The sequence below is a fragment of the Neofelis nebulosa genome, chromosome 2 (genome assembly GCF_028018385.1).
Source record: "Neofelis nebulosa isolate mNeoNeb1 chromosome 2, mNeoNeb1.pri, whole genome shotgun sequence".
Lineage (NCBI taxonomy): Eukaryota > Metazoa > Chordata > Mammalia > Carnivora > Felidae > Neofelis > Neofelis nebulosa.
This window is the reverse complement of record NC_080783.1, coordinates 190,615,561-190,643,117: the sequence shown is the minus strand read 5'-3', so window position 1 is coordinate 190,643,117 and position 27,557 is coordinate 190,615,561. Positions and strand designations below refer to the sequence as shown.

At 56.7% G+C, this 27,557-nt stretch overlaps 1 protein-coding gene and 1 long non-coding RNA gene across 7 annotated transcripts in view; one reads left to right on the top strand and one right to left on the bottom strand.

Annotated features, from left to right (window-relative positions):
* KCNQ4 (potassium voltage-gated channel subfamily Q member 4) overlaps positions 1 to 25,298 on the top strand; it is a 53,818-nt gene extending 28,520 nt beyond the window's left edge. The window contains exons 2-14 of one of the 5 annotated variants that reach the window (XM_058717862.1): positions 1,658 to 1,748; positions 2,421 to 2,547; positions 2,845 to 3,020; positions 3,645 to 3,770; positions 4,159 to 4,269; positions 4,486 to 4,551; positions 7,707 to 7,795; positions 9,445 to 9,606; positions 16,423 to 16,643; positions 17,529 to 17,628; positions 19,981 to 20,112; positions 22,366 to 22,495; positions 23,094 to 25,298. In XM_058717862.1, the coding sequence (XP_058573845.1) occupies positions 1,658 to 1,748; positions 2,421 to 2,547; positions 2,845 to 3,020; positions 3,645 to 3,770; positions 4,159 to 4,269; positions 4,486 to 4,551; positions 7,707 to 7,795; positions 9,445 to 9,606; positions 16,423 to 16,643; positions 17,529 to 17,628; positions 19,981 to 20,112; positions 22,366 to 22,495; positions 23,094 to 23,306 (1,744 nt within the window). In that variant the 3' untranslated portion in view covers positions 23,307 to 25,298. Of the gene's footprint in view, positions 1 to 1,657; positions 1,749 to 2,420; positions 2,548 to 2,844; positions 3,021 to 3,644; positions 3,771 to 4,158; positions 4,270 to 4,455; positions 4,552 to 7,706; positions 7,796 to 9,444; positions 9,607 to 9,978; positions 10,024 to 16,422; positions 16,644 to 17,528; positions 17,629 to 19,980; positions 20,113 to 22,365; positions 22,496 to 23,093 lie in introns of all 5 variants that reach the window. The other 4 variants (XM_058717861.1, XM_058717860.1, XM_058717863.1 and 1 more) reach the window with 4 other exon arrangements.
* LOC131504931 (uncharacterized) lies at positions 1,091 to 22,831 on the bottom strand. 2 transcript variants are annotated; one of them, XR_009258200.1, is made up of 5 exons: positions 22,798 to 22,831; positions 20,351 to 20,393; positions 6,902 to 7,053; positions 2,792 to 3,757; positions 1,091 to 2,379 (listed from the first exon to the last, which is right to left on the bottom strand). It is a non-coding gene; the product is annotated as an uncharacterized LOC131504931 (long non-coding RNA). The 2 variants fall into 2 exon arrangements; XR_009258199.1 differs by lacking the exon at positions 22,798 to 22,831 and adding an exon at positions 22,354 to 22,435.
* Positions 25,299 to 27,557: the final 2,259 nt, after the last annotated feature.

Sequence of the window (27,557 nt, the reverse complement as noted above, 5' to 3'; positions counted from 1 at the left end):
GTGGGTGCTCTCCCCGCTCCTCTCCCTGTGCCTTCTGTCTTCGCTGACTCAGCTCTCGCCTGGAACTGGCCAAGGAAGCCTCCTTCTCATTCATTCATTCAAAACCCTTTGCTGACATCTGCCACCTGCCTCCTCTACCCAAGGGCATGTGCTGGGATGCAGCCCTAAGCCTGCCCTCCAAGCAGCCTGGGAACCCCTGTCCAGGGAGGTAGAGCCATGCCCTTCACGGGTCTATCTCCCCATCAGCTTCCACCGTACAGATGTGGAGACTGGCTCAGGGAAGGTAGGGGACTGTATAAGCCGGATCAGGATTTGAACCCAGGTCTCTCTGACCCTGAGCCCATGCCCCTGGCACCGTGAAACACAAATGAAGCCATATGGAAAGTGACGTGGGCCACATACACGCGGGCAAGCACGGGGAAGGGGCGATCTGAAGAGGGAACAGTGAGGCGGAGGGCATCCCCGAGGCTTCCCAGAGCCGAGGGTGAGCAGAGACTCAGCAGGCTCTGAATCTGGGGTGTTTCAGGCAGGATGCCCTGCCAGCCGTCCCAGGCGGGGAGACGCTGGGAACATTTGGGGAACGCTGTGGGTCAGTTCATAAGGGATGTGTTTCCAGAGAAGCCCGTTCCCCCGGAGTCTCTTCCAGGGCACATGTGTGTCCGGCACATCCCCCTCCCAAAGAGCAGCGCTTCTGGGAGTCCAGATTCCTTGTGCTGCCTCTGCACGTATTCATGTACTGTCTGAGGCCTCCAGCCTCCCTCCTCATGCCCTTTTCCCCTCTTCCCGTCCACTGGGAAGTGGGGGACCCTGGCTCTAATCTCAGCTCTGTCCTGGACATAGTGAGTGACCTTGGGTGAATCCCTTTCCCTGTCTGGGCCTCAGTTTCCTCATGTGTGTGGTTGGGGTTGTGGCAAGTGTTGGCTGAGCTGGCATATAAAGTTCTTCCCTTTTCTAAATGTCTCTCTCTGGGCTTCCCACAGCCCTCAGGGGAGTTCCAGGCCTCCATGGCATGGCTCCATGAGGCCTGATTCCCCTCCCTACCCCACTCTGAATCCTTCCCTCCTTCCCTGTCCTCCCTAGTCCCCTTTCCTTTCATAGTTGTCTCATTATTATTAATTCCCTAAGAGCCCACGAAGGCAGAGGCAATTGTCCCCATTCTGCAAATGGAGCGATGCTCCTGCCAACCTTGGAGTTCAGAGGGAGCAGAGACCCCTCCCTCAGCCGCCGACCATGCCTGGCCCCCCAGCTGACCTCTGAGATACTTCTCTTAAGACAGTCTTAAAACCGAGGGCACCACTTGCGAATGGCTGAGCCTGGAGGCGCTTCCTGACTGTGGGAGCTTGAGCTGGTGTGTTTCCACCACCAGCCCAGACAGACCTGCCGCCCCCCAGAGGAATGACCACCTCCCCAGGCTGCAGCCCCCGCATTGAAGGGAACTGAGAGGCCTGTAAGGTGTCTGTGAGCTCAGTAGCCCAGACCTTGGGGCTTCTCCCTTTGGTGTCCAGCACAGAACCACAACTCCAGGGAACCCTCATTCTGATTCTGCCTTCCAGATAATTCTTCCCCAATCCTCCTGCGACCCCGCAGCCCCCTGCCAGAGGCTCCTCGGCTGTCCTGTCTGTGCAGCATTCTAACCCTCTCCATGCTGCTATTGCAGATTTTTGCTGGTCTTCAGCTGCCTGGTGCTGTCCGTGCTGTCCACAATTCAGGAGCACCAGGAACTTGCCAACGAATGTCTCCTCATCTTGGTGAGTGCCAGAGTCCGGGTCCGAGCGAGGCTGTGTAAGGTAGCACCGTGGGGTTCAGGGTAGAGGGACAGAGAGGCTTCTCCTACTGTGGCTCAGAGAGTGGCTTGCTATGCTGTGTTCCCTGAGTTGATGGCTGCCCCTCTCTGGACTTCATCTTCTGCTTTAGAGCAAGTGTTGAGGGACCTCCTGCCGCTAAGCCAGGGCTGATGTTGGGCTCAGAGAAGAGGTTGAAAAAGCCCTACTCCTTCTCAGGACCCAAACTGCTAACTCAACCCCTGGTGTGATTTTTTTTTTTTTCTCTCTCTCTCTCTCTCTCTAAACAGAAGCACCTTGGAAGTGGACAGCTGACAGATAGCCACCCCTTAGGTCACCCAGTCAGGGTTACTGAGTCTGGGATAGCTGGGAGGGGGAGGGCAGAGTGAAGCTCAGAAAAAGCCAGACAGCTGGTGGACAGGAAATGGAAGACAGACTGGGGCTTTCAGTCTGTGGAAGGCGCCACGTGCCTTCTGGAATTCTCCTCGGGTCCAGCCAGGTGTAAGAACGTCCAGGAGAGGTGGTCTGAGGAAATCCTGGTACCCCTAACCCGAGGACTCCGGGCTGGGCCGGTGCTGTGTGACCTGGGCCCTCGCTCCTGGAGGGTGGAGAGGAGAACTCAGGCCCCTGGTCCCGCAGGAATTCGTGATGATCGTGGTGTTTGGCCTGGAGTACATCATCCGCGTGTGGTCCGCGGGATGCTGCTGCCGCTACCGAGGATGGCAGGGCCGCTTCCGCTTTGCCAGAAAACCCTTCTGTGTCATCGGTAACAAGGCCTGCCCTGCCCGCGCCTGACCCCTGACCCCAAGCCTCAGGGTTGACGCCCTGATGCCACCCCTGACCCAGACCCTCGCTGCTGACAGAGATTCCACGACCCTCCCGACCCTTCCCTCCACGCCTCCCACCACGGTCCTTCCCCCTCCCTCCCCCCCCCCACAGCCCCAGGATCGCCCCCCCCCCCCGCCCTCCCCTCCCCCGCTCTCCCCCGCAGACAGCCCCAGGATCCCCACCGCGGGTCCTGATGCACGGTGGCTTGGTGAGCTCGCCTGTCCCGCCCCTGCAGACTTCATCGTGTTCGTGGCCTCGGTGGCCGTCATCGCCGCGGGCACGCAGGGCAACATCTTCGCCACGTCTGCGCTGCGCAGCATGCGCTTCCTGCAGATCCTCCGCATGGTGCGCATGGACCGCCGCGGTGGCACCTGGAAGCTGCTGGGCTCCGTGGTCTACGCGCACAGCAAGGTGCGCCGGCGGGACGTCTCCCGGGGCCCGAGGTGGGGGGTGGGGCAGGACCCGAGTCCAGCCCCAGGGTTGGGGAGACTGTGGGCCCGGCGGGGGCCAGGCCACAGGGGCCCATCTCTGAGGCCGGGCTAGGGCCAGTCTGCAGGGGGAGGGCAGGTGCAGGCCTGGAGGAGGGGCTTGAGGGGTAAGGGGTTGAGGGGCTCAGTCGGAAGCTTCTGGGTTAGGTGAGTCTGTGTGCACAGCGAAGTGGGGAGCTGGGGCGGGTGGGGGGGGGACTGGATGTTGGGGTGTGTGGGGCGTTGAGGGACGGTGGGCCTGGGGACTGAAGTCGGAACCTGGAACCTGGGGGGGGGAGGGTCAAGGGCGGGGCCGGGGGCGTACCCTGAGGTCGGGAAGGCGGGGCAGGGTCTCCCCGGAAGGAGGAGCTGGGAAAGAAAGATGGGCAGCCGCCCCCAGGCAACTCGAAGCGGTGGGGCGCCTTTATCCCCCCTCCAGAACGCCTCTCGGGGTCATTCTGGGAACCTCCCACCTGCCCCCCTCTCCCAGGTACGCACAGTATTAGGCGCTTCCTTATACCCCTCTGGCTCGGCCCTCCTGACGTTTTCATCTTTGCTGTCACCGCAGGAGCTGATCACCGCCTGGTACATCGGATTCCTGGTGCTCATCTTTGCCTCCTTCCTGGTCTATCTGGCCGAGAAGGACGCCAACTCTGACTTCTCCTCCTACGCCGACTCGCTCTGGTGGGGGACGGTGCGTGAGGGTCTGTGCAGGGCTGCCCTTCTCCCTGGGACCCTCCCCTGCGTGACCATTGTGACCCTGACTCAAGGTTGAGCGGGCCTGTCTCTGTCCTCTCTGCTAAGGCTGGGACTCCCTGTGACCAGCCCCTGTGTTAGCCCCCATCCTGCCCCAGTAAATCTGCTTGTGCTCCATGTAGTTCCCCACACCAAGCCCTTGTGACCTTACCCCTGACCAGCATGGTGGAGTGATGGGGAGGGATCCATCTATGCCCCTAACCAGCCCCTGTGAGTGACCACAGGGCACCGCCCTCATGATCAGGCTCCCACCTGCCTGTGTCCCAACAAGCTCTTGTGGGTGGCTCCCGAGACCAGCCCTGAGGGTAAACTGTTTGTGTCCCCAGATCACACTGACAACCATTGGCTATGGTGACAAGACACCGCACACGTGGCTGGGCAGGGTCCTGGCTGCCGGCTTCGCCTTACTAGGCATCTCCTTCTTTGCCTTGCCTGCCGTGAGTCGCCATCCATTTAGGATCTCCCATCCCGGGGGAGAGAGGTCCTGGGGGCAGAGCCTGCCAAGCCCCTAGCCCGCATTCGCATGGATGGGAAAGGGACATCTCAGATGGGCAGTGATGGAGACCTTCTCTGCCTTTTGCTGCCCCCCCCACATCCCCCCCCAACCACGCCTATTCCCCTAGGGCATCCTTGGCTCTGGCTTTGCCCTGAAGGTGCAGGAGCAGCACCGGCAGAAGCACTTCGAGAAGAGGAGGATGCCTGCAGCTAACCTCATCCAGGTACAAGACGCCAAGGAAGCATGAAATGAACTGGTGTATCAACTCTGTGTGTTGACCCACGCGTCCCAGTTTCGCAATTGTGGCTCCACGTTGAGGCTCAGAGAGCAGATGTGACTCTTCTGGGGTCACGTGCCAAGTCAGAGGCAGAGCTGGGATGCTAACTGGGACTGCTAGAAACTTCTCTTGCTCCCTGGGCTCAGTTCAGGACTCACCAGAGCTGCCTCACTGTCCAGCTCCAGCCCCAACTCTACATGGCCTGCATTGGAATGGGGCCTAGAGCCTCTTGTCCTGCCACCCAAAGGTGCAGTCATCAGTAAGCTCATTCCACAAGCACTCACACAAATGAATGTTGTAGCTATAAACTGAGATTCAACACTTTGAAAGAAAGAAATTGTTCTCTGAAGAGTGTTTAACAGGGTCCTGGCCTGATCTGACCTTGAAGGGGAACTCAGGGATGATGACCCTGGGAAATTGACACTCGAGTTGAGAGATGGAGGACCGATAGGAGTCAACTAGGTGTAGAGGTAAAGGGGGGAGCATTCAGGGTAAGGGAACAGCATGTGCAAAGGCCCTGTGGTGGAGGGGAACATGGTGTGTTTGGTGAGCTGGAAGGAAGCTAGGGAGGCTGGAACAGAAAGCTCAAGGAGGAAGGGTTTAGGGAAGTGGGTGAGGGCCAGACCCGAAGGCCACGGGGAGGAGTTTCCCATTTTCCCATTTTCTTAAGAGCAGGGAGGAACCACTGACAGGTATAAAGCAGGAGTGGGTGACATGATCAGATTTGTGTTTTGAAAATAGGTGAATGGATTGGAGGGTGACCCAGGTGTGTGTGTGAGATGATAAGAGGCTCTGGCCACAGTGTGGGCAAGGCAGGGTGCCAGGTGACCTGATTGGCATAGCAACAGACGAGATGGGGAGAAGCGGGCCGATTCTGCATAGTTCGGAGGTGAAATTAGCGGCATCGGGAGTGAGGAAGAGAGTGAGGGACATGTGTGGGGGGTGACTTCCAGGTTTTTGGCTTGCCCAACTGGATGATCGATCGCCTTCCTCCCTCGAGGGGGGACCAGATCTGAGACACGAGGAATGTGAGCTTGGCTGGAGCACGTGGAGTCTGGGGGGCCTCAGCCCCTGAGCAGTGATGTTGACGAGGCAGCTGCATATGCGGGTCTGCGGCTGAGAGGAGAGGGGTGTGCTGGGCAGAGAAGGCTTGGAGCCGTTGCACCTGGATAGTAATGAAGCCCGGGGCACGGATGAGTTCACCCCGCAGGGAGAGGAAAGACGGAGGAGACAAGATGGTCCAGAATACTTAGGAACCCCAGCAGTTAGTGACAGGGCCCGCAGAGTTGAGCCAGTCAAGGAGACAGAGGAGGAACAGCCAGAGGGGTGGGAAGAAAACCAAGGAGCGTGTGGTCTCAGTTTCCCCCACTGTGCTGAGGCATTCTGATAGGGCATGGGCTGAGGCAAGGGCTCCAATTTTATTTATTTATTTATTTTATTTATTTTTAAAAAAAAAAATTTTTTTTTTCAACGTTTTTTTTTTATTTACTTTTGGGACAGAGAGAGACAGAGCATGAACGGGGGAGGGGCAGAGAGAGAGGGAGGCACAGAAGCGGAAACAGGCTCCAGGCTCTGAGCCATCAGCCCAGAGCCTGACGCGGGGCTCGAACTCACGGACCGCGAGATCGTGACCTGGCTGAAGTCGGACGCTTAACCGACTGCGCCACCCAGGCGCCCCAAGGGCTCCAATTTTATATGAGTCTGTGACTCAGCCCTGGCTTCTCTCGAGTCAGGGTGTGTGCAAGAGAAGCCCCTGCGGGAAGTAGTTCAGGGAATACTGGCACATCCCAGCTTGGCCTGCTCCCAGCATGCCACCCTCGCACTCCCTAATCCAAGTCTGACTCACCCCCACTTATCTCTCCTCCCCAGGGTGGGAGCCCCTCCCCATCCCTGCTATCTCCAGCCACCAGCCCAGCCTTTCCTTCTCGGCATCCCTTGGGGGCATAATGGCCGTTGTCCCCCAGGAGCTGGCCTTCCAAGGGGCATTGTAGGGGCAGGCGGCTGGCACTGTCCAGGCCAAGAGACAGCTGGTATTGTGGTGCCCATAATTAATGAGACAGCTCTGGCAGCTGCTCCCCAGCTCAAGCCAGGGGCCTAGGCAAGCAGGAAGTAAAAATATTCTTGTCCTAGGAGGGTGCCTGGCCAGTGAGGTCAGCAGTGGGCAGTCCCTTAAGGACAAGAGGCACCCGAAGTGGTGGTGAGGGGGGGGCATCCAGGGCTCAGTTGTGCTCTGTCCATGCCTCCCTGCCCTCCCTAATCACCCCACTCACAGTCTCTCCTTGGCTCTTCTCGTTACCTGGAGGGAGAGGGACAGTCCTTCCTCTTGTCCAGCCCTCATCCCTCCCGCTGCAGAGGAAATCCTGCAAATCTGTGGATGCTGAGGGGTTGGTAGGTGATGCTCTGATGCTCTTTCCTTCCCTCCTCAACCCCATGGGCAGGGACAGGCAGCTGCAAAAGATGGGGTGGACTTATTAGTAGTAATTATAATTCACGCGGTCAGTATTTATTCCCCTAACGTTTGCAGAGCACCTACTATGTGCTAAAGGATACAGCAGTGATCAAGACATGGCTTAGGGTCTAGGGGGAGAGGAAGACATTAATCAAATACACAATGAATGGAGATTTACTAGCTGTGGTGGGGGGAGGTACCAGGAGCGTTCAACAGGGGAACCCTGTGTTAAGTGTCTTCCATGTGCCAGGCACTGCACTTGGCATTTAATACACATTTGCCCTTTTAATCCTCATGATACCCTGTTAGGTAGGTAGTATTACATCCGGCTTACAGATGAGGAGACAGGGGCTCTGCAGCTTCCCTTTATTTGTCCAGGCTAGTAAGGGGCGAAGCGGGGACTGGAAACCCATGTCTGCCTTACAAAACTCCAGCTCTTCCCTTAGACCCCTGGCTCTGATGCCCACCTGCTCCCTACCTTGCGGAAGTCTGTCTGGTCCTGCTGATGGCTATGGAATTGAAGCTGGCCTCTGGCTCTGAGTGCCCTTCAGCCGACCCAAGGACTGGGTTCCTTCTGAGGGGCTCAGAGGCTTACCTGATGCTTTGTCCCCCTCCCCCTCCCCCTCCCCCTTCCTCTCCCTCATACGACCAGGCTGCTTGGCGCCTGTACTCCACCGACACGAGCCGGGCCTACCTGACGGCCACCTGGTACTACTATGACAGTATCCTCCCATCCTTCAGGTAGGCCCTGCCTTCCGGGGGGTGGGGGGGGCGGGCGGAATGGGCGGGCGTGGGCTGGTGGTAACACCCCTTGGGGACAAGTGGCTGGGACTCAGCCCTGGAGGGTGGGGAAGGGGTGATGGCTCTGCAAATCCTATGTAATGCAGAGCCCGGAGTGTCCTCTCTCCCGCCCTGTTCTGCCCCAGGAAGGCGGTGGGCACTGGGCATGGGGTGGAGCCCTGCCCCATGGGGCTGCACCCCGGTTTCTGGAGAGCTGGCCATCCGTAGGCTGACCCACAGGGCTGCCGTTCAGGGCGGTGGGCAGCCAGCTCATCTCCCCTCCGAGCTGAGAGTAGGGTTATTCCTTACCAGCCTGGCATACTGCAGCCGGGTAGAGCAAGTGTGGGAGGGGCAAGAACGCGTGTGCCAGAGTTGGGTTCACGGACACACCCCAGCACCCTTGTGTGTGAACGTGACCCTATTTTTACTGGCCCTAGCACCCGGAAGTGGGTTCGTCCCACTGGCCCAGGCCAGGGTAGGACTGCCCCCGGGGGTGGCTCCACTAAGAGGATTATTAATAGCCATCTCCGAGGTTTGTGTGGCCAGGTGCCTGGCCAGGCTGGAGACCACAGAGTGTGGCTCAGTCCCGCGGGCAAGCGGGCATCTAGCACGAGGCTGGGCTAGGCTACGGTGCTCAGCGCTTCTGCGCACAGGTCTTTTTCCTGATCAGTTCTCCAAGAGCAGCTCTTGCATGATTCCACTCACCCCTACACCTGGCTTCCCCTCCCTGCTCCCCCCTGCCTCCAGGGGCTTCCTAGGGGAGGAACAGGAGACAAGGGGCTGGGAAGGGGGGCTCCACTTGACAGACTCAAGCTCCTACCTCAGAGACAGGGGTCGTAGAAGGAGCCTCCCTTTCCAGGGGTAGACTTGGGGAGTGGGGCAGGGGCTGGTTTGTTAGAAGTATGATGTATGTGAGGCGGAGGGAAGATTTGGGGATAGTGTTGGGCCCTCCAGTAGGAGGAACAGAGCTTGGTATGGAGATTCTAGGTCCAGGGGCCTGCTGCTCCTTGGAGCTCAGTTTCCCCATCCATACAATGGGAAGGCAGAGGGGAGATATCCTCCTTGGGTTATGGAACCAGGAAATGGCCTGGAGGCTTAGGAAGAAGCTGAGCCCCAGTCTGGTCTCCAAGAACCCAGTGGCAGGAGTGGATGCTGCAGGAGTGGGAAGCCGGGCCAGCTACCCAATCAAGTCTCTCTCCTGCGCCTCAGTTTCCCCCCTAAGATCCCGTCGGATCTGGAGGGTGAGGATTTCAGGGCTGCCGCTGGCCTCCAGGGAGGCACAGTTTCACGTCTGGGCACTCTGCTTGATGAGCAGAGAGGAGGCTGGATTTGAGCTCTCACTTGCCACCTTCTGAGGGTGCCCTCAAGTTGTGCCCCGCCTGCAAAACCGTACCCAGCAGCCCTGAGGATTTCCCAAGAACTGTGTGCAGAAAAGGAGGGAGGAAGGCTCGTCTCTCCCACCTGCGACCCTGCCTGTTCTGGCTTGGGGTGTTTGGTGAGCACCTCTAGAGGCAGAGCCTGGCAGGATCTGAGCTCTGGAGCTCGGTGCCCACCAGGTGAGCGGGTGGTGCCAAGGCCCTGCCTGCCGCTGATGGCGCCCTCTCCTGCAGAGAGCTGGCCCTCTTGTTTGAGCACGTGCAACGGGCCCGCAACGGGGGCCTACGGCCCCTGGAGGTGCGGCGGGCGCCGGTACCCGATGGAGCACCCTCCCGTTACCCGCCCGTTGCCACCTGCCACCGGCCAGGCAGCGCCTCCTTCTGCCCTGGGGAAAGGTAGGGGCCCCCCGGGGCCGCCACCTCCTCTTGCTTCTCCTCCTCCTCTTCCATTCGTTGTCTCATCCTCTCTCAGACCTGCCTGCAGCCACCACGTGGGTGTCTGGGCCTGTTCTGGGGACTCCCCGGCTTTGTCATGAGGCCTGGGCAGTTGTCGTCGGATGGCCTGACAGGTACAGACGGAAAGCCTCCCTGCAGAGGCCAGGCTGGACTCACCTGTTTGTCACTTGGGGCTCTAAGGGTCTGAGTGGGGGAGCTATCCGCACTGTCCTTTCCCAGCACCTCCTCCATTCATTCCATTGTCCTCTTTCTTTCTCTGTTTCCGCGTCCCCCTCACTCTTCCATCCCTGCACCCCCATCCCTCCTGGGCAGCTGGAGAGAGGAGGAGGCCGCTGGCCACAGGTGCTTACGGCTCAGGTAATCGTGGGCACCATTCTGGGGCATGAGGGCAGGGAACCCCCTCCCCCAGCATGTTCCTCTAGAAGGGGCTTGCCCCTGAACTTGCCTCTCGGGAGTGAGGAGCCAGCTGGAGAGAGAGCTCTGTGCCTAAGAACCGCTCTAGGACCTACGTAAACTCAACCAATGACTAATGCTCTTGTCTTGTGCAACCCTTGTCCGCAGCTTGGCTAATCCCAGAGGGTCCTCTTGGGATGCTCCCATAATGCCTTTCTTCCTTACTGAGGGACATTTTGCTGCTCGTAACCGTCTCTTTCCCCTTAACCTGTCTCTCCTGGAGCTTTTGCATCCTGAAAGAAGAACAAAGAAAGAACGATGCTTACCCCCATATAAATGTTCAAAAGAGTGGAGTTTCAGGCATTTTTGGATAAGGGAAGCTCACTAACTCACAGTATGGGAAAGTGGCCGCTCCCATAGAAGTGTAGCTTTGAGGTCAAGGATTCAATCCCCCCTCATTCCTCCCCTGACCCCTCCCCATCTCTTTCTTTTGTTTCATCTTCACACATCATCCCTGATCAGCCAGGTAGACATCTGGGCGTTGAGACTCAGTTGTGATTCTGAGGCCAGGACCCAGAACAAGGGAGGGGAGAAGAGACCAGCCATTCAGTGATCAGAAGGTGGTGTGGTGAAAGTTTGTCTCTGCCGCCTGATGCTGTGTGTCCTTGAGACAGTCACTGAGGGACTCTGGGCCTCTGGGTCCTAGGCAGAACATCAGCAATGTTTAGGATGATCAGGGGCTCTGGGTTCTCTGGGTTTCTGGGCTTAAAAGGCCTGGGGAATAGGGAGGAGGGAGTGTTGGTGCAAAGGATGCTGGGAATGACATTGCTTCCCTCTTCTCTGTGAGGGCATTTCTGGCCAGGGGCCGAACAGGAAGCAGGGAGAATGAGGGTCCCTCCAGGTCAGGGGGTAGAAGGAGGGGCAGCATGACTGGGCAGACCAGGCTGGGAGCTCCCTGGAAGAGAGTCCCTGGTGCGGTCCTAGCCGGATTCTCTTGTCCCTGCTTGAAGGCCCTTCACTGTCCTCCCCAACCTCACCCAACCACAGCTTATAGGTAAGACTCAAGAGTTTTGGTATTTGAGCAGCCCTGCCCAGGGCCTGAACCAGTGCTCTCTGGAGTGTCCGGTTTGCTCTGGTCTCACCTTGCCTGGATAGAAAGGTACTGAAAATTGAGACTAACCTGGAGCGGAACACCCCTCCCTCCCACCGCTGCTCCAGGACTCTGGGTCCCCCAAAGCCTAGGACCAGATGACTGCTAGGGGCTTGGTCATCACTAACTCCCAGCCTTGTGTCTGTCTGCCCTGGAGTGTCTGTGTGGCTGGGGCTCATGGTGATGGTGGTGGAGTGTCCCTTCTTCCCAGAGATCCCAGGGGTTTGAGCTGTGACTTCTAGGACATCAGTCATCAGGCTCAGGCCAAGTGGGCATATCCTCACTCTTGGCTTTCTGGACCTATGGGGTGGGTACTCCAGACAGGACCCCCCACCACACACACACACACACACACCCACACACACTTATATAGTCCTCCTCATTGGTCATCCCCTTAGTGCTACTTGTGGATGGACCCAGGCTGAGCACGTTCCAAGACTACAAGGAACAGAACTTCCTGGGGGATGGTATTGCCAGGGTCAGCACCCCCTCTCTTTGAGGTTTCTCGATGAGGCGCTAAGTTGGTATTTCTCAAGGCATGGTCCACTGACTTCCTGAATCAGCACCTGTGGGGTGTTTGTTCAAAATGCAGATGCCCGGATGTCTCCCCAAGCCCACAGAAGGAGAATCTCTGGAGAAGAGGCACAGAATTCTGCCTATTTAACATGCTCCCCAGGAGATCCGTGTGCAGATCCTGAGAATCTCTGCATCCTGGGGATGCGGGCTGGAGGATGATTTGGGTGGGGGTTCTTCTCTCCCACCAGCCACAGGAAGCCAGCCCCATCCTGGCAGCCCCCCATGCTCTGCCCACCTGCCCCCTCCCCACTAACCTGTTGTGTCTTGTTCTCAACTTCCAGCCAGATGTTTAGTAATAAACGGAGTTTCTTTCGGATCCACGCCAGCTGGAGACCGAGGTACCCCCTCGCCTGCTCCTCCTGTCCCCACTCCTCCTCGCCCCAGCCAGTTCGGGGGCTGGAGAGGGGGACAGGATAGGCCAAGGACAAGGTGCATGTGCCTGCCGCCTGCCGTCTGCCTTGGGTCCCTGATGAGCCTCTTACCTTCCTGGGGATGCCTCTGCCAGGTCTGGGGGGCAGACTCTGGAGGGACTCTGCCAGGAGGGACATCTGTAGGAGCCTTGGGATGAGTTCTGGCTCTGCCGCTGACCCCCGTGTGATCTTGGTCAAATTGCTTCCCTTCTCTGGACCTCAGTTTCCCATCTGTGGAATGGGCAGATTGAACTAGAGGCTCTCTGAGGGTCCTTCCCACTCTGACTTTTGCCCGGCTTTGGGTTTAGCTTCCTGGCTTCCCACTGCCCACCTAGGGACCTAGAAGATGCCTGAAGGAGCTGGGATTGGCACCTCTTCTGCTAACTCTAGAGCCCAACTCTTAAAGCTGCATCACCACTACCTTCCTTGGTACCTGCCCTGTGCTAGGCCCTGCACTAGGGACACAGTGATGAATAAAATGGTGCCTGGAGCGTTGCAAAGAGCAATTGCTATTCAGTGTGATGAATGCAACAAAAGGAGGAAACAGAGGGGCTACGGAGCCAAGGTCAGGCACTTCACCTCCCAGAGGAGGCCCCAAAAGGAGTGGACGTGAGGGAGGGCATCCCAGGCCAAGGAAGCAGCGTGCACCAAAGCAAGGAGGTGAGAGAGCACAGCCGTGGGAAGGGAGCAGGCAGCCCAGTGTGGCCAGATTTGAGAGTGGTGGTGGTGGGGGGGGGGGGGCGGTCAGGAGTGAGGCTGGGGGCAGAGCCGGATCCTGAAGAACCCCAGAGCCCTGCATGAGCATCATCCTGTAGGCCCTGCCTGGCAGCCTGGGCTCACTGAGTCTCGGGTTTCCCCAAAGTGCCTCTGGAGCTTTGTGGGGTTGAGGGGCCCAGGAGTAGATGGGTGACAGAGCTCCTGGCTGCTCATCCAAGACGCAGTGCTTCTTAGGAATAGGGCTCTGGATCTGAACCCGGCCACCACTCACTAGCTAGGGGACCGTGACCATAAGCCCTGGGGGCCTCAATTTCTTCCGAAGTAAAACACGGATGGTAATAGCATCTGCTTCCACTCGAACTGGGCCTGGCTCATAGGAAGTGCTGTATGAATGGTTGGCCTTGTTCAATGTGGTATGTTGAGCAGTTAAGATCTTATTAAAAAAAAAAAAAAAAAAAAAAAAAAAAAGCTTGGAAACCATAGCTGAAGGAAATGGGAATACCCCTGAAGGGTTAAGCCAAGATGTCGCTGGGTTAGATCTGCCCCTTTGCAAGGTGACTTCAGCTATGTGGGCATGATGGCCAGGAAAGGCAGGGCCGGAGCAGAGGGGCCAACATTGAGGCTGCCTCTATAGTCCTGAGAAGAGTGGCTTTATGCAGCACCAGAGGGGTAGGCTGCCTCTTCCCCGCGTAAGCTTGGCCTTCGGTATCAGAATCCTTAGAGTCATTCCATGTGGAAGTGAGCATAGGGGTGGGTCCAGCAAGGCAGTCAAGGGCAGCTTGTGCCCATAGCTTGCCCCCACCTCCCACCCAGGATAGCCTCAGTCAAGCCTACCCCATCTGGGGGGGGGGGGGGGTTGTCACGTGCATTATGTAGCATGGTTTAGCAGCCTCCCCGGCCTCAACCTGCTAGATGCTGGGAGCAGCCTCCAGTGGACCAACCAAAAATGTCTCCAGATAGTACCAAACGTCCCCTAGGGAGTGAAGGTGCTCTCAGAGAACCACTGCCCTAGACACTCTCCTAATTGCTAGTCCCAGAAAAAGAACACAGTCTCTCAAGTCAGGAAAAACTGGGTCCTGGTCCTTGCTGCATCCACAAGGGCTCTGTGACTTTGAGCAGGCGGTTTTACCTCCTTTTCAGTCTGTAAACTCCAGTCTGTAAACGTGGAGCCCAGCACACAAAGTGGCCAAGAGAGATGGGAGGGCCAAGGCATTCCGACAGGACCTTGAGTGTTCTGAGGAGTTTGGGAAGGGAAGGAGCACTTCTGATGTCCACCGTGTGCCAGGTTTCTTTCCATTTTGTTTGAGCATTTAGGCTCCAGAGAGGCTGACGTGAGCCATTTCCTGGGCCCTGCCCAAGGAGCTGGAATCTAGGGCCACCCCTGGGAAAACAGTGCCTCCTTCTGTTGCGGAGGGGCCCAGGGCCTCTGGCTGGAAAGTTACAGAACCCCACAAACCAGGCTGGAAGCTCCTTCAACCATCACAGCATCAGAGCTGGAAAGGGACCTTTCAAGGCCTCTAGTGCAAGCCTCCAGACCCATTCCTCCCTAAGTCCCGCTGAGAGCAAGCTCAGTCTTGCTTGCACACTTCTCGTGACAGGGAGGTCACCCCCTTCTCCCAGAACGTCATTGGAGTGATGTGCCGGGCGCAGAGATCCGGGGTTCCAGGCCCTTGGCTAAGTGGCAGGGCCTTCTCCACCCCCCTCTTGCTCTCCCCCTTGGAGGAGTGGGGGACAAAGGAAGGGGTTGCACGGGCCGGGTGGGTGGGGGGTGCTTGCCAGCATGAGGAGAGCCCCAAGGAATGGCTCTGCAGAGGAAAGTTTGGGAGAGCCAACCTCAAACTTTGGTTGGAACCTTTGGGATGCATTGAGGGGATCCTGGGCCAGCAAACAGCATGCTGGATTGTGGGGCTGCCTCGTCCTTCCCTTCTGATATCCTCAGGGCCCCAATCCATGACCTATGTAACCTCTCCCTTCTGGGCAGAGGCCCCTACTCCTAAGGATGGCCCTACATCCCGGCTGCCTTCCCGAAGGTGCCCCTGGTTTCGACGTCTTCCTCACCGCAGCACCTTGGCTCTGTACCCTGGACCCCATGCCCCAGGCATGGGGGACCCTAGCTCCCACCCAGCCCTGAAACCAGAATCCGTCCTCTGCTTAACTCTTGACCCGAAAGCCCCTGACAGTAGGCGACACAGTTTCCTCCCCCAACCCTTGCCCCACCTTAGGCCTCCTCCAAGACTGGCTGGTGCTCTCCTGAGCCAGGGCCCCAGACGTTTGGGGTGGAAGGGCCCCCAACCTGGGAAGGTCCCCACAGCAGGGAGGCAGTGGTGACACCCCAGGGCATGGGATGGGGGATGTTTGCCTAGGTCCTATTCAGACAGTGATAACATAGTCCTTGAAACTCTTGGACACAGAGTTTCTGTACCAGGTACTGGCTAACCTGGGCATGTCCTGGACAACCTGAGGCCTCCCCGCATCTGTCTTCCTCCAAGATCTGGGGGGATGTGGTGGGGAGCTGGGGTGTGGGAAGGGAAGTCTGAGCACACACACAGACATGCACAGGTGTGTTCCCGTGCACACAGACACGTGTGGGTGTTGTTCAAATGGGGGTTCATTAGGCAGTGGGGGGTGTGGGTCTGGGAGGGAGGACATCAGTCCAGGCGGGCAGAGCTCAGGCAGTGGAGACCACAGAACCAGGTTACAGGCCTTCACCGGGAGGCTGGGCACCAGGCACGTCTGGGGCAGATATGAGGGCCCAGTAGCTGGACCCTCTGTAGCTGGCACACCGCGCCCTGTAATAGGGGCACTATTTACGCCGAAATCTGCGTGGTGCGGACCTTTGCACCGCCTGCAAAGCTGCACTAGGTCCTAAAGCCCTGACCTGACTGGTGTGGGATCAGAGAGCTCCGGCAGGAAAGGAAGAAAATGTGGACACGTGTCCACACCCTGGTACCTGGGTACCCACACCGTCACATGTGCACACACGCACGCACACAGACACGCACACGTGCACAAACACACACCCTCGACTCCATGCGGCCTGCCTCTGTGTACAGTGAGGACCCAGAGGCCTTTCTCAGTGTGCATGGCCAGGTGAGCCTCTCCACCCCTCAGCAGCCTGTCTGTGCCCAAAGGGTGGCCATCTCTACTTCCACCCACCCACCTGAGCCAGACCCAGCTCTCCCATCCTCCTGTCTGTCTCTGACTCCCTTCTTGGGTCTCTCACTCCTTCCGTCCTGACATCTGTCTCCTGTGCACCCCTTATCTGTCCGCGCAATAAGGGGTGGGAGATGGGGGTAGGGAGGGGATCGGCTCAGACTGACCCTGCAGCAGCTTCTTGTAGGAGTCAGGGTCCCCCTCACCACACCCTTGTTCCATCCCCAGAGTCTCCACTTGGTGGAGAATCAAAAGCCAGTAGCCATGCCCAAGTCCTAAGTCAGTGGTGTCCCCACGCACACCCGCCCCCAGCTCCAGCTAACTTGGCTCTCTCCCCCACCCGACCTGCCCTGCCAGCAGCCGGATGGCCATCAAGGACCGCATCCGCATGGGCAGCTCCCAGCGACGGACGGGCCCCTCCAAGCAGCACCTGGCACCTCCACCGATGCCCACCTCCCCGAGCAGCGAGCAGGTGGGTGAGGCCACCAGCCCCACCAAGGTACAGAAGAGCTGGAGCTTCAATGACCGCACCCGCTTCCGGGCCTCCCTGAGACTCAAACCCCGCACCTCTGCTGAGGGTGAGCCCCTGGGGGTCTGGGACCCAGGACCTAACTGCATGGGGGGCAGGGTGGGGACACAGTCCGGGCTGGGGGCAGAAAGACGGTTCTAGTCCCAGCTCTATAGCTGATGGACCATCTTTGGGCTCTGGTCTTCTGGTCTGTGAAATGGGTGTTGTGACACCTGCTTTGCTGGCCTCTGGAATCAGATGAGAATTCAGAGGGTGGCACTTGGTAGTGGTTAAGAGTACAGGCTTTGGAGCCCGGCTACCTGGGTTTGAATCCTGGCCTTTGCCACTTATTGGAAAGTTACAGAATCCCACAAACCAGTCTTTGGGGGGGGGGTGCTGACCTATGGGAGTCTGGGCATGGCTAGTGCCCAGGGCCTCTTCTTCCCTGCCCAAGAAGCTGCCTGGCCTTCCCCCACTCCTCCCCCTCCCCCCCCCCCAAATGGAACAAGGATAGTATCCCCTCTCCATGCAGCGTACTGGCCTGGGAAGAAGCATTTCTCTTCCCCGGGGAGAGAATGACTTGCTTTCCAGGGCCTTTCCCCCTTGTCTCTGGGGCTAACTGTCCTGGTGGGACCGTAGGCCTTCCTCCAGGGCTGTGTGTAATTTGCCTCAGGCCAAACCAGATGTGCCCTAAAGCAGCTTCCGCTCACCTGGCCACTGGGCAGATTCTTACTCTGGTCGTAGGGCAGATGGGCACGCAGTAAACCAGGGTTTTCCACCCTGGGTAAGGCAGCTATGGAGGCAGGAGCCTGGTCTGCCTCGTGCCCCCAGGAAGGTTCTGCACCCTTACTGAGCCTCTCTTTATCGGTATCTCTAAGGGTGGCTCGGCAAGTGGTGGTCGGGGTTGGGAGTGGCCCCCTTCTGCTGCCACCACTCGGGCCCCCTGACTTTGCAGAGGGCCCCTCGGAGGAAGTGGCAGAGGAGAAGAGCTACCAGTGTGAGCTCACAGTGGACGATGTCATGCCTGCCGTGAAGACGGTCATCCGCTCTGTCAGGTGAGACTGAGGCCTGAGGTGCCCCCCCCCGCCGGCCCCCCAATCCGTCTGCCACCCATTGCTGCTCCCCGTCTGGGGCCTGCCCTCATGGCCAGGCCTGGCCTAGCTCCCGGGCACACCAGCTGCTGCCCGCCTGGCACCCTTGGCGGTGCTGGCTGGCGGGGGGCCCTGGAGTGTGGGTGGGGTGGGAGGGGTATATGGCTCCCAGCAGGGTTTGCTCATCCCCTTCACGTCTGGACGGCCGGCTGGGTAGGGCAGTAGGCTCGGCTGCCCACCACGGTCCCTCTCCTACCCCCGCGGTGTCCTCTCTGTGTCTCTCTCCTCTCCTCACCCCTTTCTCTCCCCCTAGCTGTGTACCAGCTACCTACTCTCCCTGCGTCTGTCCTGTGTGCTCTTTCCCTCCATCTCTGTGTCTCACTCCATCTTCCTTTTGCTTCTGTGTCTCAAAGTTCCTCTCTCTCTCCTTGGGTGTTTTGACCTCAGCTTGTCGGTCTCCCCCAGGGCTTGCTCTAGAGCAGTGCTTTTTCAAACCACAGGTCCCAACAGTTTGAAATCAACTTAGTGAAATCAACTTAGTGGGTCACGGTCAGCATTTAAAGAAAAAAAGAATAGAAAATAGCAGAGTGCATCCCCTGTAGGAAGGATAAATAATGTTTATGAAACCTACATTGAAGTTGTGTGTGTGTGTGTGTGTGTGTGTGTGTGTGTGTGTGTGTATCCTGGTTTCTGATGTAAAATGTATTTCTTATGGTGGGTCTTGGTTAAACGAGTTTGAATATCCCTGCCCTGCTGACTCTACCGGCTGTCTCCCTGCCTTGACAAGAGTGGGCCAGAGTCCCCCTGAGCCCTTTAGCCATGGCTCAGCCATCATCTAGCCCCCAAGCTTCTTGGCGTGGAGTCCTGGCCTAGACTCTGTCTCTGGCCTGCAGCTCTAGCTCCAGAGACCTCCTTCACCCCCAGGCCTTCCAGACTCACCTCCTCTCTTCTCTGGCTGATGCATCCACCCACAGGCTCTTTCTTTTGTGTTCTTTGTAAAATCAGAGTCAGCTGGGTCCCCCTCTACTCCCCAGAGAGTCTGAGGCCTCTCCCCACCCCCTTTTCATACATGCTATCTCTCCCCCTCCAAGTGAGGCTTCTGGAACACATCGCCTGAGCTGCCACATAGCCTGGGTCAGCTCTCCTTGGCCACCCCACAGAGCAACTCACACCCAGCATACCCCAAACCTGATCCTCCTCCCGTGTCCCCATTTCAGGCAGGGGCACCACCATCCATCCTGTTGCCTAAGCCATGGGCATCATTCTGCACTCAGACTCAGAAGCCTTGATGTCCCTTTTTGTCCTGAATTGCTCTAAAGCTGCCAGCTCCTGGCTCAAGCCCAGCCCCTAGGTCTAGTCTTCCTGCCCAAGACTCTGCCCCCCCAGGGCATTCTCCGCACAGGCTGGCAGAACCATCATGCTAACATAGAGGAAACCACAGGGCCCCTTCCTCAGCACCCCAATTGCTCATTGCCTGATCTCTGCCAGGGATTCAGGGCTCTTCGGAGTACCTCTTCCTCCTACCCACCAGCCTCCTTTGCAAGGCCAATCTCTTTCTCTGTCTTCTGTGCCACCCTACCTCCCTAGGGGGTGGAGGGGGGGGGGAACTGACCCCTTATCTTCACATTCTGTTCCAGCTACTTTGAATGGAATCTCACTCATATGCCTCCATGTCTGTCTGTGTCCAGAAAGCCTCCCTTCATCCTCCTCTTGCCTTGGGGATGGAAAGTATCACTCTCAAGACTTGTCCTCTGACCTCCCCAGCTGAGGTCCCCCTTCTCCTGGTCCCAGACTATGAGAGGTCTCTCCATTCCTTGACACAGCCCTGTCTCCCCATAATTGTGTGTCCTGTCTCCCACCCCAGAGCAGGGCTCCTGAGACCTGAGGTTGGATCTGATGCCCCTTGGGTACCCAGGGTCCAGCACAGTGGCACTAACAAGCATGTGTGGGTGAAAGCAAAAATGTCTTCCCCTAAGTGGTCTTGATCATCAGTGTTCACAGATGCCTGCCCTGTGTCCAGGGCAGTCCCTGGACTGCCCAGGCAGAAACCAGGCCCAGTCCCTGAACTCCCAGGCAGATACAGGCACATTAAAAACCAACCAACCAACCAACCAACCAACCAACCAACCAACCAACCTATGAGGGCTGAGGGTGGAACGTGGTGGGTAGGGAAGGAGGCTGGGAGTCTGACCCAGCAGAAGCTGTTTGCGGTGACCCAAGCAGAAGATCCCCTCATGGTAGGCAAATGGTTAGCAAAGGGATGGAAAGGGGGCTGGGAAGGAATCCCCTCCCGCTGAGACGCCCCTCTCCCGACAGGATCCTGAAATTCCTGGTGGCCAAAAGGAAATTCAAGGAGACGCTGCGACCCTATGACGTGAAGGACGTCATTGAGCAGTACTCGGCCGGGCACCTGGACATGCTGGGCCGGATCAAGAGCCTGCAGGCTCGGTGGGTGCTCCGGCAGTGAGGCCGTGGCCCCAGCCCCCACCCAAGGACTGCTCGTGGGAGCCCCTCCGCTCGCGCCCAAACAGAGCCCCGAGCGCCCCCTAGGGACCGCGGAGGGAGCTGGAGTTTTGGGCCTGGGCAAGGCCTCTGGCTTGCAGCTCGCCACTGAGGCTCCACCCTGCACCTGTTCCAAGCCTGAAGAAGGACCCAGGTGCAGGTCCTCTGTGCGAACCCTACTGACCTGCACTCCTCGGGGGGCGTCTTTAGATGACTGTTTCCTGGTCCTAAAAGAATAGGATGAAAATAATCAGTGATCTCCCATCTCCCAAGGGGATAGGCAGATTGTCCTCAGTGGGACCCACCTCTGGCCTCTGGGACCCTCTGGCACCTCTTCTCTCCACCTAGCATATAGGAAGAATTCTTGCACCAGGACCCTAATCACCTACACCTTTCCCTTCTCCTCTTGTGGCCTGAATTATCACTGCCCATTCATTCACTTGTTTCCTTAAATAATCGTTGGGCTTTTGTTACTTGCCAGATAGTGAGGCTCTGGTGGAAAGCAAAATTCCCAGCCCCCGTGGAGCTCTGATTCTAGTGGAAGGAGAACAGATGATAAATAAGTGAAACTAGACAATGTCAGATGATGGTAAAGGCTCAGGAGAAAACTAAGGTTTAGGGTGTTGGGGATTGTGATTTTAAATAGGTAAGAAGCTGACATTTGAAAAAAAAAAAAAACTGGAGGTGGGACAACCAGCCCTGTGGCTGTTTAAATAAAGAGTTTTCAGAGGTAATAGCAAGAGCAAAGACTTGGGCAGGTGTCTGGGGTATTGTTTCAGGAACAGGAAGGAGCCCAGTGTGTCTGTTCTCTAGCCCGAGAGGAGTAGGCAAGATTAGAAGGCGAATGGCATTTGGACTGTTTAAAGCCCTGTAGGCCACTGCAAACACGTTGGCATTCATCCACGGGGAGATGTAAGCCTTGGAGAGCTCTGAGCAAAGGACTGACAAGATCTGAGTTACATTTTAAAAGGAGCACCCTAAGTGCTGTGCTGAGAATGACCTACAAGGGAGCTAGGGTAGAAGCAGGGCAATCAGTAAGGAGGCTACTTCAGATGTCCAGATGTCCAGAGATGATGGGGACTTGGACCAGGGTGGCAGCAGTGGAGGTGGGGAGAAATATGCCGACTCCAGATATATTTTGAAGGTAGAGCTGACAGGGTTTTCTGATGGGGTATAGGAGAAAAAAAGAGTCAAGGCCTGAAGCCAAGGGTTTTGGCTTGAGCAACGGGAAAAAGTTGCTGTTTGTCGACATGGAGAAGGCAATGACTGCGGCGCGTCTCGCTCGGGAGAGTTGGGGAGTGTTGGGCTATGATGCCCATCGGACATCTAAGTGGAGTATTGCTCTGGCAGCCAGACAGAGGAGTGTGGACTTCCAGGGAGAGGTGTGGGCTGGAGATACAGCTTTGGTACCAACAACGTACAGAGGAATTGCAAATCTGGAACTGAAGACGTCGCTTCGAGTGAATAGAGCAAAGAGGTCCCAGGAGTGAGCCTTGGGGCCTACAATGTTTTGTGGCAGGAAAGGAGGAGGAACCAGCAAAGAAAAGTGAGAAGGAGAAGTCGGTGAGGAAGGAGAACTGGGAGAAGGTGGTGGTTTCGGCCCCAAATGAAGTGGAGGAGGAAGGGTGATCAGATGTGTCCGGATGCTGCTAAAAGGTCAAGTTTAATGAGGCCTCAGAACTGATCATGGAATTTAGCAACATGGAGGTCATTTGGATTTTGACAACAGCAGTTTTGGTGAGATAGTGGGAATGAAAGTGTGACCGGAGTAGGTATAAGAGAGAAAGGGAGGAGAGCAGTTGGAGAAGCGGACAGAGATAACATTTTCAAGAGTCATGCTTGTAAAGGAGAGCAGAAAAATCAGGTGGGACCTGCTCCAGGCTTGTCCACCTTATAACCCACATCCCCGGTTGTGTCTCTCCCTCTTTTACCTGTCCTCCCACCAGGCAGTGGATTTACTTGTCATGTTCGTGTGTGGTGCCTTTGCTCGGCTAGTCTGAAAACACTCAAAGCAGGGGCCCAGGGCCCTCCATCCAGCTGTCTCCATTTGTCAGGGGCAAAATGGTCCCTTCTCCCCATTGCGGGCTGTGTCTCCCCGTTCAGCAGGCAATCTAGAGTTCTCGAGTGAGGGACGGGGCGGGGGAGGGGGGGGCGTGTGACTGGGTGCTTCGACGCCCAGAAGGTTACCTTCTTCCACAGGGTGGACCAGATTGTGGGCCGGGGGCCGGGGGACCGGAAGGCCCGAGAGAAGGGAGACAAGGGGCCCTGTGACACGGAGGCAGTGGATGAGATCAGTATGATGGGACGCGTGGTCAAGGTGGAGAAGCAGGTGAGTATGGGATGGAGTTTCGCTCGTATGGCGGAGCTGGTCGTTGACCAAGAAGCTCCGGAAGGCCGCGAGGTCCAGCACAAGGGGAGGGTGCACTTCTCAGCCGCAATCCAGAGCACCCTCCGGGGAGGCCCCAAGCAGGGCAGACGCGTCCCGGGCCCCACGATCCCCGCCCCACAGAGAAGCCGCGCCTCCTAGGAAGTCCGCCCACTCCTACCTGACGACCCCGATAAACCCACCCTTTCCTGCCAAGCCGCGCTTTCAAGTCGCTAACGTCTCAGATAAACCCGTCTAAATTTCACCTGTTTCCATGTAACCCCGCCTCAGTTGTCTGTCTCTAGCTCCCGGACTATTCCAACCAATCACAACTAAGTTTCCCTCCGGGAATACCGCCCCCCCCCCCCCCCCCCCCGCCTCGCTTCCCTTCTTCGTCCCGCCCGCCGGCCAAGCTCCGCCTTTCCTGTCTCACCTCCCGCGGGAGGAGCCGCGTCTCCCAGAAGCGCCCCTCCCCGGCCAAGCCCCGCGTCCTGGCCCCGCGCTCCGCCCCAAACCCCGCCCCCGCACCCAAGCCCCGCCTCCAACCGCGCCCCGCCCCCAGGTGCAGTCCATCGAGCACAAGCTGGACCTGCTGTTGGGCTTCTACTCGCGCTGCCTGCGCTCTGGCACCTCGGCCAGCCTGGGCACCGTGCAAGTGCCGCTCTTCGACCCCGACATCACCTCCGACTACCATAGCCCTGTGGACCACGAGGACATCTCCGTCTCCGCACAGACGCTCAGCATCTCCCGCTCGGTCAGCACCAACATGGACTGAGGGGCTTCTCAGGGGCGGGGCAGCACACGGCCAGCCCCTGGGCCTGGCGCTCGGACCCGCCCTCTGAGGCCTCCGGACTCCTCTCTTACTTGAACTTGCTCCCTTGTGGGGAGAGAGGCCACACGCAGTATTGAGCTGCCTGAGTGGGCGAGATACCCGCCGTGGGGGTGCCAGCGACCCACCCCACCTCAGGAGCGTGAGATGCCAGGCCGCACCGAGGGCAGCCGCCGCAGCTGCCCCGCGGCCTCCTCCGCACCCCCCCCCCCCCCCCAGTGCCCTGCCCGTTCCATCAAGGCCCGACACAGCCCGCCTGGCAGGGGCACTGTCCCGGGAGTGAGAGTGGGGCGCTGGGGTCCTGGGCCCTGACCCAGCTTCCAGCTATGCAAGGTGAGGTCTCTGGCCCGCCCTTCGGACAGAGCAGGGAAACCCTCCCGCCAAGTCCCCGCCCCACTTGGGGGTGGGCCCAAGGTGCCCATAGGTACCGACTAGCAAAGGACCCTGCCACGAGGCAGTTGGGCACCATATATGCAAACTATGTTAAATATGCAACTTTGGGGACCCCCATGGGGTCCCTCTGCCCCTCCCTCCTTGGGAGATGGGCCTCCAGCAGTAGCTGGTCTCAGGCTGCTTGGCCATGACCCTCATCCCTGTTCTTTGGCTTATCACCCCCTCCTCACCCCGCATGGGGCCTGTTTGTTTCTCCCTTTCCTCCCCAAGGGCAGTGCTTGGGCCTTTCTTCCATTTTGCAGGGACCCTCTCCCAGAGGCTCCTTCTTCCTGCTGGATGTCCACTTCCCTCCTTGGCCCTCCAGACACCTTTGACAGCACAAGTTTCTGTATTTGCCCCCACATCTCTCATGGACAGTGGCCCCATGGTCACACACAGTTTCCCCAGACATGCAGAGAGTCTCTCACACTCACAGTGATGCACACAACCACACACGCTTGGAGACACAAGCACACCGCCCCTCAGCCTCTCTTGGGCCTCTGCCGCTGATGCCAGTGGGCGGGCCTTGCAGGGTGATGTCCACCAAGAGGGAGCCTGCCACTCCATCTGGGTAGGGGAGGGAGCTCTGAAGTGGCCCCAGGCCTCTCCAGGCCTCACCCCAGAGTTTTACCAGCTCCCCTTTCTCAAGATCTACTTCTCACCGGTCCAGGAGCCCTATCTGCTGCTTCTGCTGCTCCCAAGGGCCCTCCTTGGTGTCCGTACAGCACAACTCAGGCCTCGACCTCGGGGGCCTGGACAGCACTAGAAAGACCCCAGGCCCTTCCCCAGCGTGGGTACCAGGCCTGTTTCCACCTAGGCTTGTCCCCTTCCTAGTCTCTCTCGCTCTCTGGGACAATAATGATGCATTTAGCAAGTATTTGTCGGGCACCAGCTGCGTACCTGGCACTCACACGCACTGTTTCCCCTCGTTCCACACCCCGCTCTTCACTTCAGTTGGCAGCCCCCCCATACTGGCATAAGTACCCCCCCCCATCCACTCCAGGCCCCCAGCACCTCTTTGGTACTCCTTATCCTCCTGTCCCTCTTTTGTGAAGCCAATGCAGGTAGCAGGAGGGTGATGGGTAGTGGACCAATGGTGACCCTCTGTGGGGTGCCAGGGAACAGGGGCTCAGCCCAGCTGCCTGCATCTCATGACTGGGGACCTGCATGCACCAGCGCCAGGGCTGGGGCTGGGTCTTCTCAGCCCCATGGTGCCCAGCCTCTGCCCCAACATACCCTCTGCATGTGACCATCATGTCCTGGATGGAGCCTGTCCTGGCTCACCTCACCTGCACTGTCCCCAGACAGCTACCCTCCATCCCCTCAGAGACAGAGCTGTGGAGAGGGGCAGGAGAACGGGATTACCCTCTGACCAAAGGAGACTTGGGATGAAGCCTTCTCTCCTTCCACGATCAAGGTTCCCCCACCAACCCAGTTCTCGGATATGCAAGTACCTCACTTTGTTAACTTATTAACTTATTGGTTTCATTAAAATTTTCAGTAGGAGGTGGTTGCTTTTGGCTGTTCAGTGGCTGTGGGGTGGGGCACCTCGTCTGGGGGTGGGGATGAAGAAATTTGAATTAGTCAGCACCCTTTTGCTTGTAAACAAAAATCTAACCCGTTATAGCTTAAGAAAAAAAAAAAAAGAAAGAAAATGAAACTTATTGGCCCAGATAACTAAACTGTCCAAAGGATAGAATTGTTGTAGGCACAGCTAGATCTAGGTGCTTTAACATGTCAGGGATCTGTCTTCTGTCTCAGCCTCCCTCCCAGGCAGGCTGACCTCTCATGATGACCCCTGGCACTTACAAATTTACTTTCTCTTGGCTTAGGGCCCCAGTGAAAAGTGAGTACCAGCTTCCTAATCGTTTGTGTCAGTCAGGGTCCAATTAGGAAAACAGAAACTACAATTTTTTTTTAAATGTTTGTTTATTTTGAGAGAGACAGAGCCAGATCACAAGCAGGGGGAGGGACAGAGAGAGAGAGCTGTCAGCACAGAGCCCGATGTGAGGCTCAAACTCACAAACCGCTAGATCGTGACCGGAGCCAAAGTTGGATGCTCATCCGACTGAGCCGCCCAGGCGCCCCTACGCTAGGTTTTAACAAAGAGAATTTTCAATAGGGAACAGATTACATAGATATAGGTGGGCTTGAAAGAACAGAAAGAATACTAAGGTAACTGAGAGGAAATTCCTGCAGGAAGCAGCTACCTCTCCTAAGGCTGCAGGAATGGAGGGGAGAGGTTGGGGTTCGCAGAACCTACAGACTTGACTGGGGAGTCCTATCTTGCTCGGGCTCAGAAATCTGAAGGGAGGGTGTTGTCTGGCTAGTTCCAGCACCTTTTAGGGGATACAGTGAAGCTTCCCTGGGAGTGCAGAAAAACAGCTAAGGGCTGGCACCAACTGTTAGGCTATCGCTGTTAAGGTTATTAAGCAAAGGAAGAAAGAAGTCTCCACTCCTCCTGCCTTCCAATCTTTCCCTAATGCCTCTTATTGTCAAGGCCAGCTCACAAAGGTACCGTGGTTTGCAGAGTCCCAGCCCCAGGATCACAGAGCTGAGTGTAGAAGGCTGTGTTTGGAACTCTAAGACAATAGCTTCATAACTGGCACAATCCACCCTTTTGGGCACTTGGCCCCCATACACATCAATCCACATGTACTTGAACATCCATATAACAACAGTAGCTTCCACCTAATAAGATGAAACTACCTTGCAAATGAGGATAATAACCCTCTTCCCCCAAATAGGAAAAGCACAGAGTCTCACCATCCGATAGATGTCTCCATCTCCAGGAGTTAGTCATTGAATCCATACTTGGATGATGTTAATTACTCCTCTAATTAAGTCACAAGCCCACCTACAACTAAACAGTGAACTGTAAAGTTAGCAACCACTTACAGTCTTTATATAAAATAATAGGGGAGAAGAAGGAGAGAGGAAAAAATTAAGTACTTAATATACAATGCACACACCAGACACAGAAGAAGATATGCATGCCTGTGAGGGACCTCCTTTGGGTAACTGGTCACAGTGCCATAGTTGATAGATATTTATTTGTTAATTGGGTAAATGTGTATATATATATATATATATATATATAGTTAATTGAGTAAATGTATATATATATACATTTACTCAATTAACAAATAAATTCTGTTTTATATATATATACATATATAATATACATATATACATATGTACATATATATATATATATATATATATATATATATATGGCTAATTGGGTAAATATGTGTGTGGGTGTGTATATATTTGCCATTCTCTTATATGTAATTGCCCTTAGCCAGGACATCAGCTAGTTGGGGTTCTTTGTGTGGTGGAGTGACCCAAAAAATCATTCCCGAATGGTCTGGATCTTCCATGGGCCTGCGCAGTTTGGGGTGCCAAAGCTCTTTGCTAACTTTTACTATTGTCCGTGGAAGTACCAAGAGGGCCCCTGAAGGATCCCTGGGTTCTAGACGTAGTTCTCATTCTTAGTGGATAGCAATATCCCAATTTCCCTTTGGTGACGAGGACCAGTTAGGCAGGCAGCACAGTAACTCTTTCTTTGCCTGCTGGTTTAGTGGCATGAGAAATCCAAAATGACCAGTTAGAAGTTTCCAATTCCAATGCAATGAAGACGGTTTCTTCCCTTCCTTTGAGAACTAAGACCTCCAGGCTGGTGGAGCCCAACACTGCAGGGACAAGAAGCAAAAATTTTGTGAGTGGGTGCAGTAGGCTGGATAATTGCCACCCAAAGATAAC